Source organism: Hypanus sabinus, chromosome 4, assembly GCF_030144855.1.
Source record: "Hypanus sabinus isolate sHypSab1 chromosome 4, sHypSab1.hap1, whole genome shotgun sequence".
Classification (NCBI taxonomy): Eukaryota; Metazoa; Chordata; class Chondrichthyes; order Myliobatiformes; family Dasyatidae; genus Hypanus; species Hypanus sabinus.
The window spans coordinates 17,093,500-17,107,864 of record NC_082709.1 but is presented as its reverse complement, the minus strand read 5'-3'; the positions used below and the strand labels follow the sequence as shown (position 1 = coordinate 17,107,864).

Below are 14,365 nucleotides of genomic sequence, written 5' to 3'. Positions count from 1 at the left end.
TTTTCTTTATCACACACCTTTTAAAGTGTGAAATGGTTGATTATTGTATTGAAAAGATTTACATGCCAGCAGCAATGACAAATTTAGTTAGAATGACTATTTCTCATATCTTGAAATGAATGTCATATAGAATATCTACTTGAATACTTTATTATGCAGAAGTAGAGAAGGATACAGATTCTCACTGATCCTTTTCCATGTATTGTCCCTCAAGAAATATGGATAAACTGAGTACCATTTAATAGACTATTTAATGAAAGGGATTGCAGCTTTGAACTTTTAAGTATTTAATTAATGATGGTAAAATTACTATTTTCACAATATTACATTATTTGAAACCTTAAAATTGGCATATATTTTAAATATACTAATTGAAACTGTTTAATTGGAACATTTCTGCAAAATAATTGTTTATCAAACAGCCTCCTATTCCTGCTTAAAGGATAAGTACCCTTAATTTAATTTCCAAAGATCTCATAATCAAAAATATTTAATCGGTTTTGAAGAAAGGTGTAGATTTCTGACATTGCTCATAGTATTAACGCATGGAAAAACTTAAATAGCAGCAATTGTGTCTAGCAAGGCATGACGAGATTTTTAAAAAATAGAATGGTTCTTTCAGCTGCTCTTTAATGGTCCCTGGTAGCCACTTACAAAGTTGCATTAGAAAGAAAATAAATCCCCAACTGGAATAATTTGGCCTAAGTTAATGAGGAATTTGACTTTTCTAGAGTCAGATAAATTTTAATATTAAATGCTAGATGTTTTTGCACCTTCCTCATTGATCTAAACAACCAGGGATATATTTGACAGCATTCAGTGTAAATTTGAACAGGCATTCCCAGACCCGGGGTCCACAGACCCCTTGGCTAATGGTAGGGGTCCTTGGCATAAAGAAGTTGGGAATTCCTGATCGGAAAGACATTAATGGTTTGTTGATTTATAAGGTGCCATGATATGATGAGGGTTAAATTCAAATGTATGAGGTCTTGAATTCAAGAGATTTGTACCCTGTAGTTTTTGTGAGATTACTAATGAATTATTTTACTTTGGAAATTTCAGCAGAATATCAAAAGATGTACAGAATAATAAAGATGAGTTATATATCTTGCTTATTTGCTCAAGGTGTGCTTATTAGGTGGAATTAAATACTTAGTTGATCTTCTGGATCATAAAGTTCTTGAAGTACAAAAGAATGCATGTGGTGCCCTTCGCAATCTGGTTTATGGAAGAACAACTGATGACAATAAAGTAGCTGTGAAAAATGCTGGTGGAATCCCAGCTTTATTGCGCTTGTTACGAAAAACTGTCGATGCTGAAATGAGGGAGCTTATTACTGGTAAGTGTTGGCTTCTTTGACTACTTTAATAAAATAAAACGTTGGAACTGATTCGTTTTATACTCATCAAGTTTTGCCTCATTGTGGATTCTAAATCCTTGTCTTGAGGGTCTCAACCTTGGGGCAAATTTTACTTATGTGGCTCAGTACCAAAACGTGTTCGCCAAGCCGCCTAAAGGTGATTGCAAATCAATATTCTTTATAATTTTTAAAAGGCAATTTGTGTGGTTTCAATTCAGGGTGGCAGTAATTTAACTTTAATTATATTTGTGAAGTTCTGTTATTGATTGCTGTGAAGAATGCTGTTGCTAGGAATCTAAAACAAAGGCCTGATTGCATCATTATGTACTGCATCATAATAATACTGTTCAATTCATGTAATTTACTGACCTCCTTCCTTCTCTGCAATATGGTTGTGTCTTGAATGGTTCATTTCAATCAGCTATAATTTGGCAAAGTGTCACTTATTGGTAATGATATGATAGTCCAAACTACTGCTGCTTGTAGTTGATGTTCCATAATTCGACAGTAAGCATAATCAAATAAAATGTAGGGAATAAATAGAAAACAAAATAATTTCAAGTTATTTATAATGCTACTTTACAAATCTAGATTTCACAATGAAAGACCATCTCGTCCAATTTCTGAGATTCATTTTTTTTTTCTTTCTTTGAAAATCGTTAATTCTTCAAATTTTAAGTAATTTTGGATATTCTTCCTCTAATATTGATACCCTGTCGGGAGGTTGACACACAGGAGGCTTGAGTTTTTCTTCTTATTTCCTGTTTTTAATGCCAATTGTGGGATTTTTGGAATGTGGTGGATGGCATTCTGGAATAGAGATTATCATAAACTTCAGAGGGTACATTTGGTTTAAAATTAGACTTTATGCTGAATTGCTTCCTCACTCAGTATGCATTTTGCTCGGATAAAACACATTTGAGGTGTATGTTACCTGCTTTGTTATGTTAAAGCCTATATTTTTAAAACAAAAGCATTTTCAATTTGTAAGTTAAACATCTTCCATAATTTTATTTTGATCAATAAATTTTGGCTATGGTTGAAGTTTTCACCTTGGCATGATTAACATTTTCTCGGTATCCTTGTCAATTACATTGCACTGATAACAGTCGCTAACAAAGTTGGGAGAATAAGAGCCTCTTTCAGTGTACAGATTATGCCACAATAGTAAGACTAATTTAAAATCGTACAGATGTTTCAAGTGGGTATTTGCTACTCTTATCAACCACAAACCATACTGCTGCTGCTTCCGGGATTTGCTGCAACCACTTTTGTTTCAACTACCTCTGCACCTATAGCTGAACACTCTTCTTGATGTCACACATCCTGTGTAATGATTTTGTCATAACTTGCTATAATTGCTAATATCTAATATAACACCTGCTGACATTACTATTAATGAGTAATGCTATAACACCTGCTTGCATTACTGTTATACTTACCTTTCATTGCCTTTCAGTTCTCCCATATAGGCAGCATTAGCCCATCTGACATTTTCTTTTTCAACCTTTTTAACTGGTAAGTTTTGTTTTTAATTTTTATCTCTCTTTTTAACATTATATTTTATGTATGCTCACTGCTCTATTGCTTGGCCAGTATAACCTTTGGCACACTGCTTGTTGCTTGTGACCTCTAGCTGCTTTTTATTATCGTCCTCAGCTCAGCATTATTTCTGTCCAGCTCTCTACTCACCTCAAAAGCCCAAGCAGCCATTTTTTGAACACTTAGACCACAGCTGTTGGCTCTGCTCTTCTGGGAAAAGTAACAACTCTGACAAGAAATACTGCACAGTGAGAACCACTGAGGGAAAAATTATCAGGGAATGTGGAGAGCAACTAACAAGGGGGATGATTGCTGATTTAGCATGACAATCACATAAAATTTGCTAGCAACATTTCTAACTGAATTCCAGTACATGTAGCCTTCATAAATTGACTACCATAAAATAGCCAGATTATTTATTTGAAAACCAAGTATTTTTTCTGACGTTGTTATACACAAGGCTGTCAAGAGTGAAAGAATTGGGATGCTTTTTCTCATTTGAGATATTTGGAACTGCAGTGATTTAAGTGGAACCTGTCATGAAAACAAAATGAAGTTCTAAATGAACCACCAGTATGATAGTTACAAAAAACACCAGAAAACAATAGCATTTTTATTAATTTTAGGTAATTCCTAAAATATGTGAATTATTAAAGTGCCTATGTACTTTTAAACACAACTTAAAAGAAACTCCATTATAAAAAGATCACAGCACTTTGATTTAACACTCTGAAAAGTGTTTCAAACCTATATAATTTTTGAAAATATTCATTAAATATCAGAGAATATTACAATATTTCCTAAATGTCTGGTTTTCTTAAATGAAGCAATTTTTTTCTAGTAGCAGTATTTTTCAAAATACAGTTGATGAAGAGGTAAGAGGAGATATTATATTAAGACAAAGAATAGGTAATGAAGGAAGTTAAGAAATTAACCTTAAATATTTTGCAGTAATAAAAGTGCTATTAGGAGGGAATTGATTGAAACATTGCAAAATATCCTGTATTTTAAAAAACATTTTTGCAGAAATCAAAAAAGATGAACATAAAAAGATAAAAAGAAACAAAGATGAACATGCAAAGATGAATAAGGGTATTATTATAATAATTCTATTGGAAGATTTATGTGGTAGTTTGCAAATAGTAATCAATGGGTACTAGCAACTTCAAAAGGTAAAAACTACTTTGTCCAAGGAAGAATTGCAGGAAAATTGTCTATTGAATGGATTTTACAAGAGCAATAAGAAATGCTCGGTAATCCCTGGCCAATGAATAGAATTCGTTTTTTACTGACCCATAAAATTTTATTCATAAGTTAGAAAAAGAATACAAAAATCACTCATTATGGTAACTGTTGCTCCACAGTATTATAATGAATAACATCAAAAACACATATGACTAATAAGAAAGGACAATTACTGAGAGTGGAGAGAGAGGAAACTAGTTCTGCTGTTAATGTCACTTTTAATGATATTATAGGAATACGTTGGTAGATATAGGTGTCCATAAATTGAGCATTTGTAATCTGAAGATGACCAGTGATATGAAAATAATTCAAAAGATTAAAGGATATATAAGAAGGATATGAAGGGAGAAAAGTGCAGTGTATACCATCAGTGTGATTTGGAAAAATCACAGGGCAATGATGTTGTGCAATGGTTACAGATTTTGCCTTCAGTGAGTACAATAAGTTAATCTGTCCAGAATTTTTGATTGAATGAGCCAAAAAAGGCTATACATTTTAGAAAGTTGTGTTGCGCTTCTAACAGTTAAGCTTGTTATTCTGAAATTAAGTAATCTGTTCTTCTCCTGTATTGGCAACAGGGATTGAACATAGGGCTCGATCTTCCTGAACCCTGCCTGCCAGAGTCCATACCTATTTGACTCCACCTATCTGCAGTCAACTGCTGCTGATGCAAGGGCCTTTCACTGGAGTCAGTTAGCAAAGTCTCAATAGCAGGCATGCCTCAGGCAATGCAGTGTTGAAGATCCTCATAGTAAAGATCTGACAGGCCTTTACAGAAGACAAAAATTAGTGAAAGAAATTGGCTTCTTGATTTAAACAATTGAAATGTTGCTAACATTTAAAATAATAAAATTAATCTAATTTCTAAAACTTACAAATATAAAATTTATTAAAAGAAGTGGAGTAAACAATTAGTAATAAAAATGATATAATAATTAAACATATTTTATCTTGGGTCTGGCATTACATAGGATTGAAGTGTGAGTTTTAGTGACATTTCCAACCTGCGAAATCTTGAATTTGACATTTGATCTGTAAGCAATGATCAGCAAAGTGCAGAATATTCTGTTACATATTGTCTTCTGGACAGGAATTGCAGCCTCCATGAGGCTTTGCCTGGCACCACTGCCTCTGTCCTCCCACCCCATCATGTCTCAGTACTGACAAGTCTAGGCACCCTTGGTCTGCTGGTATACCAGATGTGATCCTCAGAACATCTTATCCCTTTTCTGTTTAAACATCTTGGGCCCTTGGCTATATATTTCTATGCTTCATCCTTCTGGAAATTCTTTCTTATATCTTGTTCATTCTGCATAGCCCAGGGAGGAATGATTATAAGCTTAAATAAAATTTCAATTGATCTTAAAGTAATGCCAAGTATGGCTATTTGTGACCCTTTCATCATTTGTTAGCTTATCCAGCAATTTATTAGTATTTCAAACCATGTATTGATGGATCTCTTATTGGAAATGCATTGTTTGTGGTCTTCAATTCCACAAAGAGTGATATATTCTCTGAAGTTCCAAGTCATTTCAGCCTTGGATACCACACAAAAAAAAATCTCCAACTGGTAGAAGGCAGATGGTGTTTATTTTTTTAATGGGGGGAGGTGCTTTTGCTTTTGAATCTCACTTCCCAAACATTCCTGTCTTGATAATTTTACAATAAGGTTAGATACACTGTCACGTTTCAAAATGTATTCGGAAGTTAAAAGGTAATACTTCTCATTTGTACTTATTGTGGAGAAGATAGAAGCTAAGAAATTTAGTGAGGAAAATTGAGACAACCTGAAACATAACCACATAACAGACGAGGAGGTGCTGTAGGCATTAAAACACAGGAGGTGGATAAACCCTCAAAGTCTGACCAACTGTACCTCAGGACATTGTGTGAAGCCAAGGAAGAAGTTGCTGATGTTTATACTTGATTCATTGTTAGCAATGGATGGGATACTGAAGGACTAGAAGATAGTTAATGATGTGCTTTTATTTAAGAAGGGCTGCAGGGACAAGCCAGGGAACTACGTCAGTGATGGGGAGGGGATTATGAATTTGGAATGGTAATACTGTGTGGGAAATTGTGTCTACAATTTTAGAAAAGTCATAGAAAGGTGCAGCACAGAAACTGGCCCTTTGGCCCATCTAGTCAATGCCAAACCATTTATACTACCTACTCCCATTAGCCTGTACCGGGACCATAGCCCTACCATAGCTCTACCAAGTTTCTCTCAAACATTGAAATTGAGCTTGCATGCACCATGTGCTGGCAGCTCATTGCACACTCTCACGACCCACTGAGTGAAGACATGTCCCCTCATGTTCCCCTTAAACTTTTCACCTTTCACCCTTAACCTATGACCTCTTGTAGTCCCATCCAACCTCAGTGGATAAAGCCTGCTTGCATTTACCCTGTCTATACCCCTCATAACAATTGTATATCTCCATCAAATCTCCTCTCAATCTTCTACGTTCCAAGGAATAAAATCCTAACCTATTCAATCTTTCAGGTCTTCCATACCCAGCAAGATCCTTGTAAATTTTCTCTGTACTCTTCCAAACTTATTTACAATTTTCCTGTAGGTAGGTGACTAAAACTGCACATAGTACTCTAAATTAGGCCTCATCAATGTCTTTTACAACTTCAACATAACATCCCATCTGCTGAACTCAATACGTTGATTTATGTAGACAAATATGCCAAAAACTTCCTCTATGACCATATCTACCTGTGATGTTATTGTCAAGAAATTCTGGACCTGTATTCCCAGATCACTTTGATCTACCACATTACACAGCGCCCTGCCATTCACTTGTGTGAGACCTACCCTGGTTGGTCCTACTGAAATGCAACACTTCGCACTTGTTGGCATTAAATTCCATCTGTCATTTTTCCAGCTGGTCCAGATCCCACTGCAAGCCTTGATAGCCTTCTTCACTGTCCACTACACCCCCAATCTTGTTGTCTTCTGCAAAATAGCTGATCCAAATTTTTTGATTGAATTATTTGAAAAGATTACGAAAGCAGGGTGGTAGACGTTGCCCAAGTATACTTTAGTCAGTTCTCATATGTAGGCTGGTCTGGAAGGTTAGATCACATGGGCTCCAAGGCAAACCAATCATTTGAATACAAAATTGTCTTGATGGTAGGAGTGAGAGGATAGTGATGGAGATTTGTTTTACAGCTGAGAAGCCTGTGATTCATGGTGTGTGCAGCTAGAATGCTGTTGAATCCCCTGTTGTTTATCACCTATATTAATGTCTGGATGAGAATGTTGGTGGGATAGTTAGTCATTTTGCAGATGACATCAAAAACTGGGGGTATAGTGGACAGGGAAGAAAGTTATTAAGATCTAGATCATCTGGGAAAGTTTGACAAGGAATGACATGTGGAGTTTATTATGGACCAGTATGAACTGTTGCATTGTAGGATGTTAAAACCGTGCGGGGTTTGCACAGTGAATTACAGGACCCTGGAGAATGTTGTAGGGGTACAAGTACATAGTTCCCTGAAAGTGATGACATGGGTAGACAGAGTGGTGAAGTGGCATTCGCCAAGGCATGAGTACAAGAGCTGGAACATCATTTAAGCTGTATAAGACATTGATGAGACTGCGCTTCTAGTTGCCAAGCAAGAGGAAGGATGTCATTAAGAGTAGGGTAGTGTAAAACCAGAGAGCACTGGCTTACACTGAGAGAGGAAAATCAAAAGGGAACCTAAGTGGCAAGTTCTTAACACAAAAGGTGGTGGGTATATGAAATGAGCTGCCAGAGGAAGTGGTAGAGGCAGGTACAATTACAATATTTAAAAGACATTTGGACAGCTATGTAGATAGGAAAGGTTGTGACGCGATCTGGCTAAATGTAGGCAAATAGGGTTAGCTTATGGAAGCATGAACAAGTTGGGACGAAGGACCTGTTTCCTGTATTCTAATTCTATTATAATTTAAATGTAAAAGTTAATAGCTAAATAATTAAGAACTTAATGTGGAGACTTCCAGGATCCACTCGGTTCATACATGTACTGTATAGCCACACACAAAGGCTCAAAAAATCAGTAATAATGAAACAAGTAAAACATGCCTAATTATTATTAATGACTTCAGTCTTCATCTATAAATCACAAAGTTGCGAAACGTTAATCACTATTGTTCAGAGCACAGAAAATGCCTTTTATAATTTTATATTGTCATTTGGTTTATTGAGTGTAAGTCGATCTGTATTACGTCATTGGGCTAAGAAATAACACGTATCTTAATGCATTGCAGAAGTGGAAATGTGTGTATTGGAATGTGAATGTATTTATCAGTGAATTTTCTTTAGCAAAGCTAATAATAATAATATAGTCATAATCTTAAGTAAAACTACCCAATTAGTGTGAAATAATTAAGTAGGCTAAACATTTGAAATATTAAATAAAGTATAAGATTGCTGTATTACAGAGAGAGTTACTAGTGTGCAGGTAATCTGGAGATGAGATCATATTAAGCTAAATGGGTCCCCAAACATTTACTTTATTTAGATAGCGGACCATCAATGCATTTGCCATTATGTTAAATACCAGTTTCTTTATATAACTTGTAAGCCAACCACTAAAGTCTCATGTTTTATCAGTCTTCCATGTCACAATGTCTTCATGTGCATTACCAACCCTGACTTAGGTGGAGCGCTTACTGTTCAAACTGCCTCCTGGAAATGGTGCTTTCTTTATCACACCAAGTACTTTTCTCTTTGCTACCTCTCAACTCTTTAAAACCCAACTCTTTGCATTATTTAAATACATGCCAAATGAGATCCTTGTGGTACCGCTTTCTGATTCCTCAACAAAATACAAGAAAAATTTTGCCACACAATATGATCCTTCTCTTGCTTAAATTCCCAGCTTTTTTTTCTTTTTTTCCCTATTTCTTGGTCTAACATCAGCTATTATTCCCAGTACTATGAACTTCCATATTATTCTTATTCTAGAACAGGGGTTCTTAACCTTTTTTATGCCATGGATCCTTTTGCCAGTCCAGTGAAGCCTATGGACACTTCCTCAGAATCATGTATTTAAATGTATAAAATTAAATATGTAGGATTATGAAAGAAAACAATTGTATTGAAATACTTTTAAAAACAAGTAATTGAAGGAAACACTAAATTTCAGTAAGTAGTTAGTGAAAATAAAGATGTAATTTTTTTTCCCATCCAAGTTCACAGATCCCCTGGAATCTTATCCACAGACCCCAGGTTTGGAACCCCTTTTCTAGAAGTACATCATCATTTATTAATTTTCTGCACACGAATCCCATTGAAATCAAGATTCATTGCTTCCCACAAAGGCAACAAGTTAAATGTCTTCCTTCTGTGATTCAAGTCTTTGTGATCTTATGTAATGTTCTGAGAAACATTTCTAAAGAGTGCAGGGGTAAAGAAAAAGACCAATGTAATTCAAGAACTTTAGGACCAAAATATTTCCAGTTTAAACATCAGTCTATGTTTTACTAAAAAAATTTTTGCTAGGATATTACCTCAAGCAATGGAACACTATATCAGGCACAGCTTCCACTCTTTTCTAAGATAGAGTAAAGTCTACATTCACAAGTTGAAGGCAATTAATTCACAATGGTCTTTAAGTAAAGAAATACTTATAAAAATAACATATAATGCTGAAATTACTTTACAGAAAGGTCATCAATTTAAAAGGTAGACCTTGTATCTCTCTTCATAGATGTTGCTTGATGTGTTAAGTATATCCATCATTTCCCCGTTTTTAATTGATATTGATACTTACCATCTACATTCATACATTAACCTTTGTCATTAAGGCAAATTACAAGGAGCAGTGTCCTAGCAAAAGGCAGCAATTTCAGAAAGGTAGTGTCACATAAACACCCAGACTGAAGTTTATTTCTCTTTCTCAATTGATATCTCCACCCAAATTTCAAACTGTATGACAATACAAAAGGTTAAGGTTAATCGTCTTGAAATTAACTGATGCAGATATATGGAGTCTAAAAATCTAGAAAATTTAGGAATGGATCACAAGGATAAGTAATTTAACTTAGAAATCTTAAAAGAAAGCTGTAATATGAATTGATTTATATACAAAATGGGATTTAGGATTTCCTATTTATTTTCATTATAGCTAATGTTTGTCAATTATAACTATTTTGCTTCTTATCTATTAGGATGTTTATTAATATTCAAATTTTCTTGTATCAGTTTTTGATATTTGAAATCCAGAAAATCAGAATTGCAATCTTTAAAATATCATGATTTCTGGTGATTAACAGAAAAGTTTTGAAAAGAAAGATGACAAATTAAGTGCTGAAATATGATTTCAAAATAGTTGCCTGTTATTTCCAAAGGGATCCTTTAAATAGCCCATCATAACTAGAGAAAAGAATTGGTGGAAACCTTGAAGCTATAGTCCCTTCAACCTAATTAACAAAAGACAAACTGCAAATCTACTTAGAAACGATCAGTAATGAAAGCAATGACAGGAAAAGAGCCTGTGGTCTATTCAGCTGTCCCTGAAAAGGCGATCATCCACCAAAACACAAATCTGCACAATTGAATTTCTTTCATTCCTAAGAAGCAAGCTACAGGTATAAATCCAGTAAATACTAGGGAATGAATGGACACTTTTTTTTGAAGGAGTCCTCTGGAATTTGTCTTCATGTGATGCAGTGAAGATGCCAATTATCCGCGATGCTCTAACAACTCTCACAAACAGTGTAGTGATACCTCATTCTGGATGGAGCAGTTCTTCTTTTGATGAAGACAGGAAAGTGAAATTCCATACTTCATTAGTTCTACGAAATACTACTGGATGTCTAAGGTAAGTAACCCAATAGTCTTAGCTTTTTAACAACATTTTAGGCTTGATGTAAAAGAGGTGGAGCTAAAACAAGTCCTTGATTACAAACGGTTCAGTTCTGAGGCTGTTTTTTCCATAAATCAGAAATGTCTGTTTTCTCTCATAATCCATACCATATCACCATTTGCTATGTCTTTTGTTTCATTGAAAAATCACCCAAAAGTTACCCATAATTAAAGTAATGAAATATGTACCATCTACCATATGCTGTCATTAACGTTATACTACAAAACATATTTTTATTATTACTAGCTTGAAAATACATTAAAAATCTTTGTGAGAATTTGCATAATTTTTCTAAGTCTAGTCAATTTTTAACCCAGGGAGCCCCTGTATTAAGTATTTCATGTAAAAAATTATTGATAATCCTTGCTTGTTTTTTCACTAGCTAAGCCATAAAACTATTTCATAATGTTTAGCTAATTCTTCCTGCAAAAGTTCACCTCTTGTCACCCCTTCACAAAATAATAACTGAACATAGAAAAAGCAAAAAGCTGTCTAATTATCTTTAAAATAAGTTTTAATACATTCACTTGAATCTGTTGGCCAATTGTAATTTAGTAAATTTGTTATCTTCCAGAAATCTTAGTTCTGCAGGGGAAGAAGCTCGTAGGAAAATTCGATCTTGTGAGGGTTTGGTGGATTCCCTACTATATATAATCCAGATGTGTGTGAATACTGCTGATTATGATAGCAAGGTTTGTGATCTCTCTTTCCTGAACAGTATGTTTCTCTTTATATATTGCTGTAATTTTAAGTTAGTCCATTTCTGTATGTCCAGACAGTTTAATAACAGCCATAGCCAGCTGGTGGCGCAATGGCATCATCGCCGGACTCCGGAGCGAAGGCTCCTGAGTTTGAATCCTAGTTGGGCCACCCCTGAACACGCTTTCCATCCATGCCGGGTCGAGCGTCAAACTAGCCACTCAGCCTCGTAAAAAAAAACAAGGGTCGAGTCAGGAACGTTCATATCATGACCCGGTTAATCCGAAAGGAGACTAATCCTGACACCACGCGCCAGACAAGAATGGCTGACTGGTGCAACGCGCTTAAAAAAAACAACACAACAGTCATTCAACTTCAATATACAGTATAGTTCTCATTTTTTCCTCCTAAAGACATCAAGATTTGGTTTTGAAAGCAGCAGTGTTTTGAAGAATCACTGTTGAGGGTATTTTTAGGTGACACAGTGGAACTATACAATGATTCAGCACAGAAAACTATTCAGCCTCTGTGCCCTTGCTGGTTTTTTGTTCAGTATTGTTATTATCTCTGGATATTTCCATCCTTATAATTATCCAATTTTATTTCCCAGTATTATTTTTGAACCTGCTCCTATCATGGTCAGAACATAAAATTCCACGTAATCACAAACAGTACTCCATCTGAACACAATAAACTGAGCACACCAGTAGGCAGTGAACTAGACATATTGCTGTTGGTTTAAACCACAATAGAGCTGTGAGAAGCTTTCAAAAAGTAATTTAGACCATTATACCAGACAGGAACTCTAGTTACCACATAAAACATCCATGGTCAATCAAAGGAACGATATAAAATTAAATATATTTAAAAATGCCAAAGACTAACAGATCCTAGTAATGGAGAAAGAAAACACAACAAATAGCATATAAAAACTCTGTGACATAAGACCATAGGATATAGGAACAGAAATAGGCCATTTGGCCCATCGAGTCTGCACCACCATTACATCATGCCCGATCCATTTTCCCTCTCTGCCCAAAATCCTGCATTCTCCCTGTACTCCTTCATGCCCTGCCTAATCTAGAATCTATAATTCTCTGCCTTAAATATACCCAGTGACCTGGCCTCCACAGCTGCCGCTGGCAATGAATTTCACAGATTAACCACTCTCTAACTAAAGAAATTCTAAAAGGATACCGCTCTGTTCTAAGGCTATGTCCTCTGGTCTTAGGCTGTCCCATCAGAGGAAATATCCTCTCCACATCCACCTCTTTGAGGCCTTTCACCATTCAATAGGTTCAATAAACACAGAATTTAAATTACATTTAGGGTCCATCAAAACAAATAATAATGATACCATAAAATAAAAATCAAATGATTTTACTTCCATTTACAGCTGATGAACGAAAAGGATAGCAATATGACTCAATATTCACAGGAACAAATATCAGTGCCTTCAGGAATAGCCTCAAATAATGTAAGCCAAGTAGTACTAAAGAAAATATTGGCACTGAGGAAAGACAGATTGCCAAATCCTGATAGCTTCTATCCCAGGGTTTTGAAGGAATTGCATTTTTAGCTTTTACTGTAGATTAATTTTTTGGGATTTGGGTAGTACATGCAAGATAAATTGCCCATGCCTAATTGCCTTCGAGACAGTGGAGGTGGGCTGCCACTCTGAACTGCTGTAGTCCCCTTGATGAAGGTATTCCCACAGGGCAGGGAGATCCAGGATTTTGACTGAGTGACATAGAAGGAACAGAATCAGATTTAATATCACTGGCATATGTCACGAAGTTTGTTAACTCAGCGGCAGCAGTATGTGATAATATAGGAAAGAATAAATAAGAAAATCAATTACAGTAAATATATGTGTATATTAAATATTTTAATCAAAAACAGTGCCAAAACAGAAATAATACAAAAAAGTGAGGTAGTGTCCAAGGGTTCAATATCCATTTAGGAATCGGATGACAGAAGGGAAGAAGCCGTTCCTGAATCACTGAATGTGTGCCTTCCTCCTTCCTGGTGGTAACAATGAGAAGAGTGCATGTCCTGGGTGACATATCAGTGACATATTTCACAATTTCTCATGCTTTTGCAGACCTTGTCCTGCTTGATGGTAAAGCTCTGCAGTAAGGCAGGTGCTGGTGAATAATCTGTGCAAGTAAATGCAGTACATTTGTAGATGATTATGAAGTGCAGTGGCTTTAGATTGTAAAACCAGAAAAGGCATACCTTTCATTTAATGGAAATTCAGAGATTTAATTTCTGTTTAGAAGAAGGCTTTCTGCTATTGTGGCACAGCTCTTCACTGACTGCACTGATTCACGAACGTCTACTTTTCTGTCCCCACTTCACTATCGGACCTTTATGATATTGCTCAGCTTATTCTGATCCTGAAATTATATGTTAGCCTAGGTAAAAGAAAACTTGATCATTTTATTTGATTAAAACAAGTATAGTTTAGACTTAATTTCAATTTGATCTACTGCAGAAATAGACCTGCAAACGCATATTTTCAGCCTTTGTAATCTTTTAACTCTAGTGCCCTTAGCCACAGAAATAATCTGATTTAATATAAGAAAACAAGTAACTTCAAACAGAAGATAAGCTGGCTTAGTGCACTTGCTGAAGAGTGTGGTGCACAGT

The 14,365-nt window shown here is 35.4% G+C and overlaps 1 protein-coding gene across 6 annotated transcripts in view; it reads left to right on the top strand.

Annotated features, from left to right (window-relative positions):
- The window catches only part of pkp4 (plakophilin 4), a 185,508-nt gene that overhangs the window by 109,813 nt on the left and 61,330 nt on the right, over positions 1-14,365 (top strand). For all 6 annotated transcript variants that reach the window (XM_059966497.1, XM_059966500.1, XM_059966498.1 and 3 more), the window contains 3 exons: positions 1,126-1,339; positions 10,786-10,969; positions 11,589-11,706. In XM_059966497.1, coding sequence (XP_059822480.1) covers positions 1,126-1,339; positions 10,786-10,969; positions 11,589-11,706 — 516 coding nt within the window. The remainder of the gene's footprint in view (positions 1-1,125; positions 1,340-10,785; positions 10,970-11,588; positions 11,707-14,365) is intronic.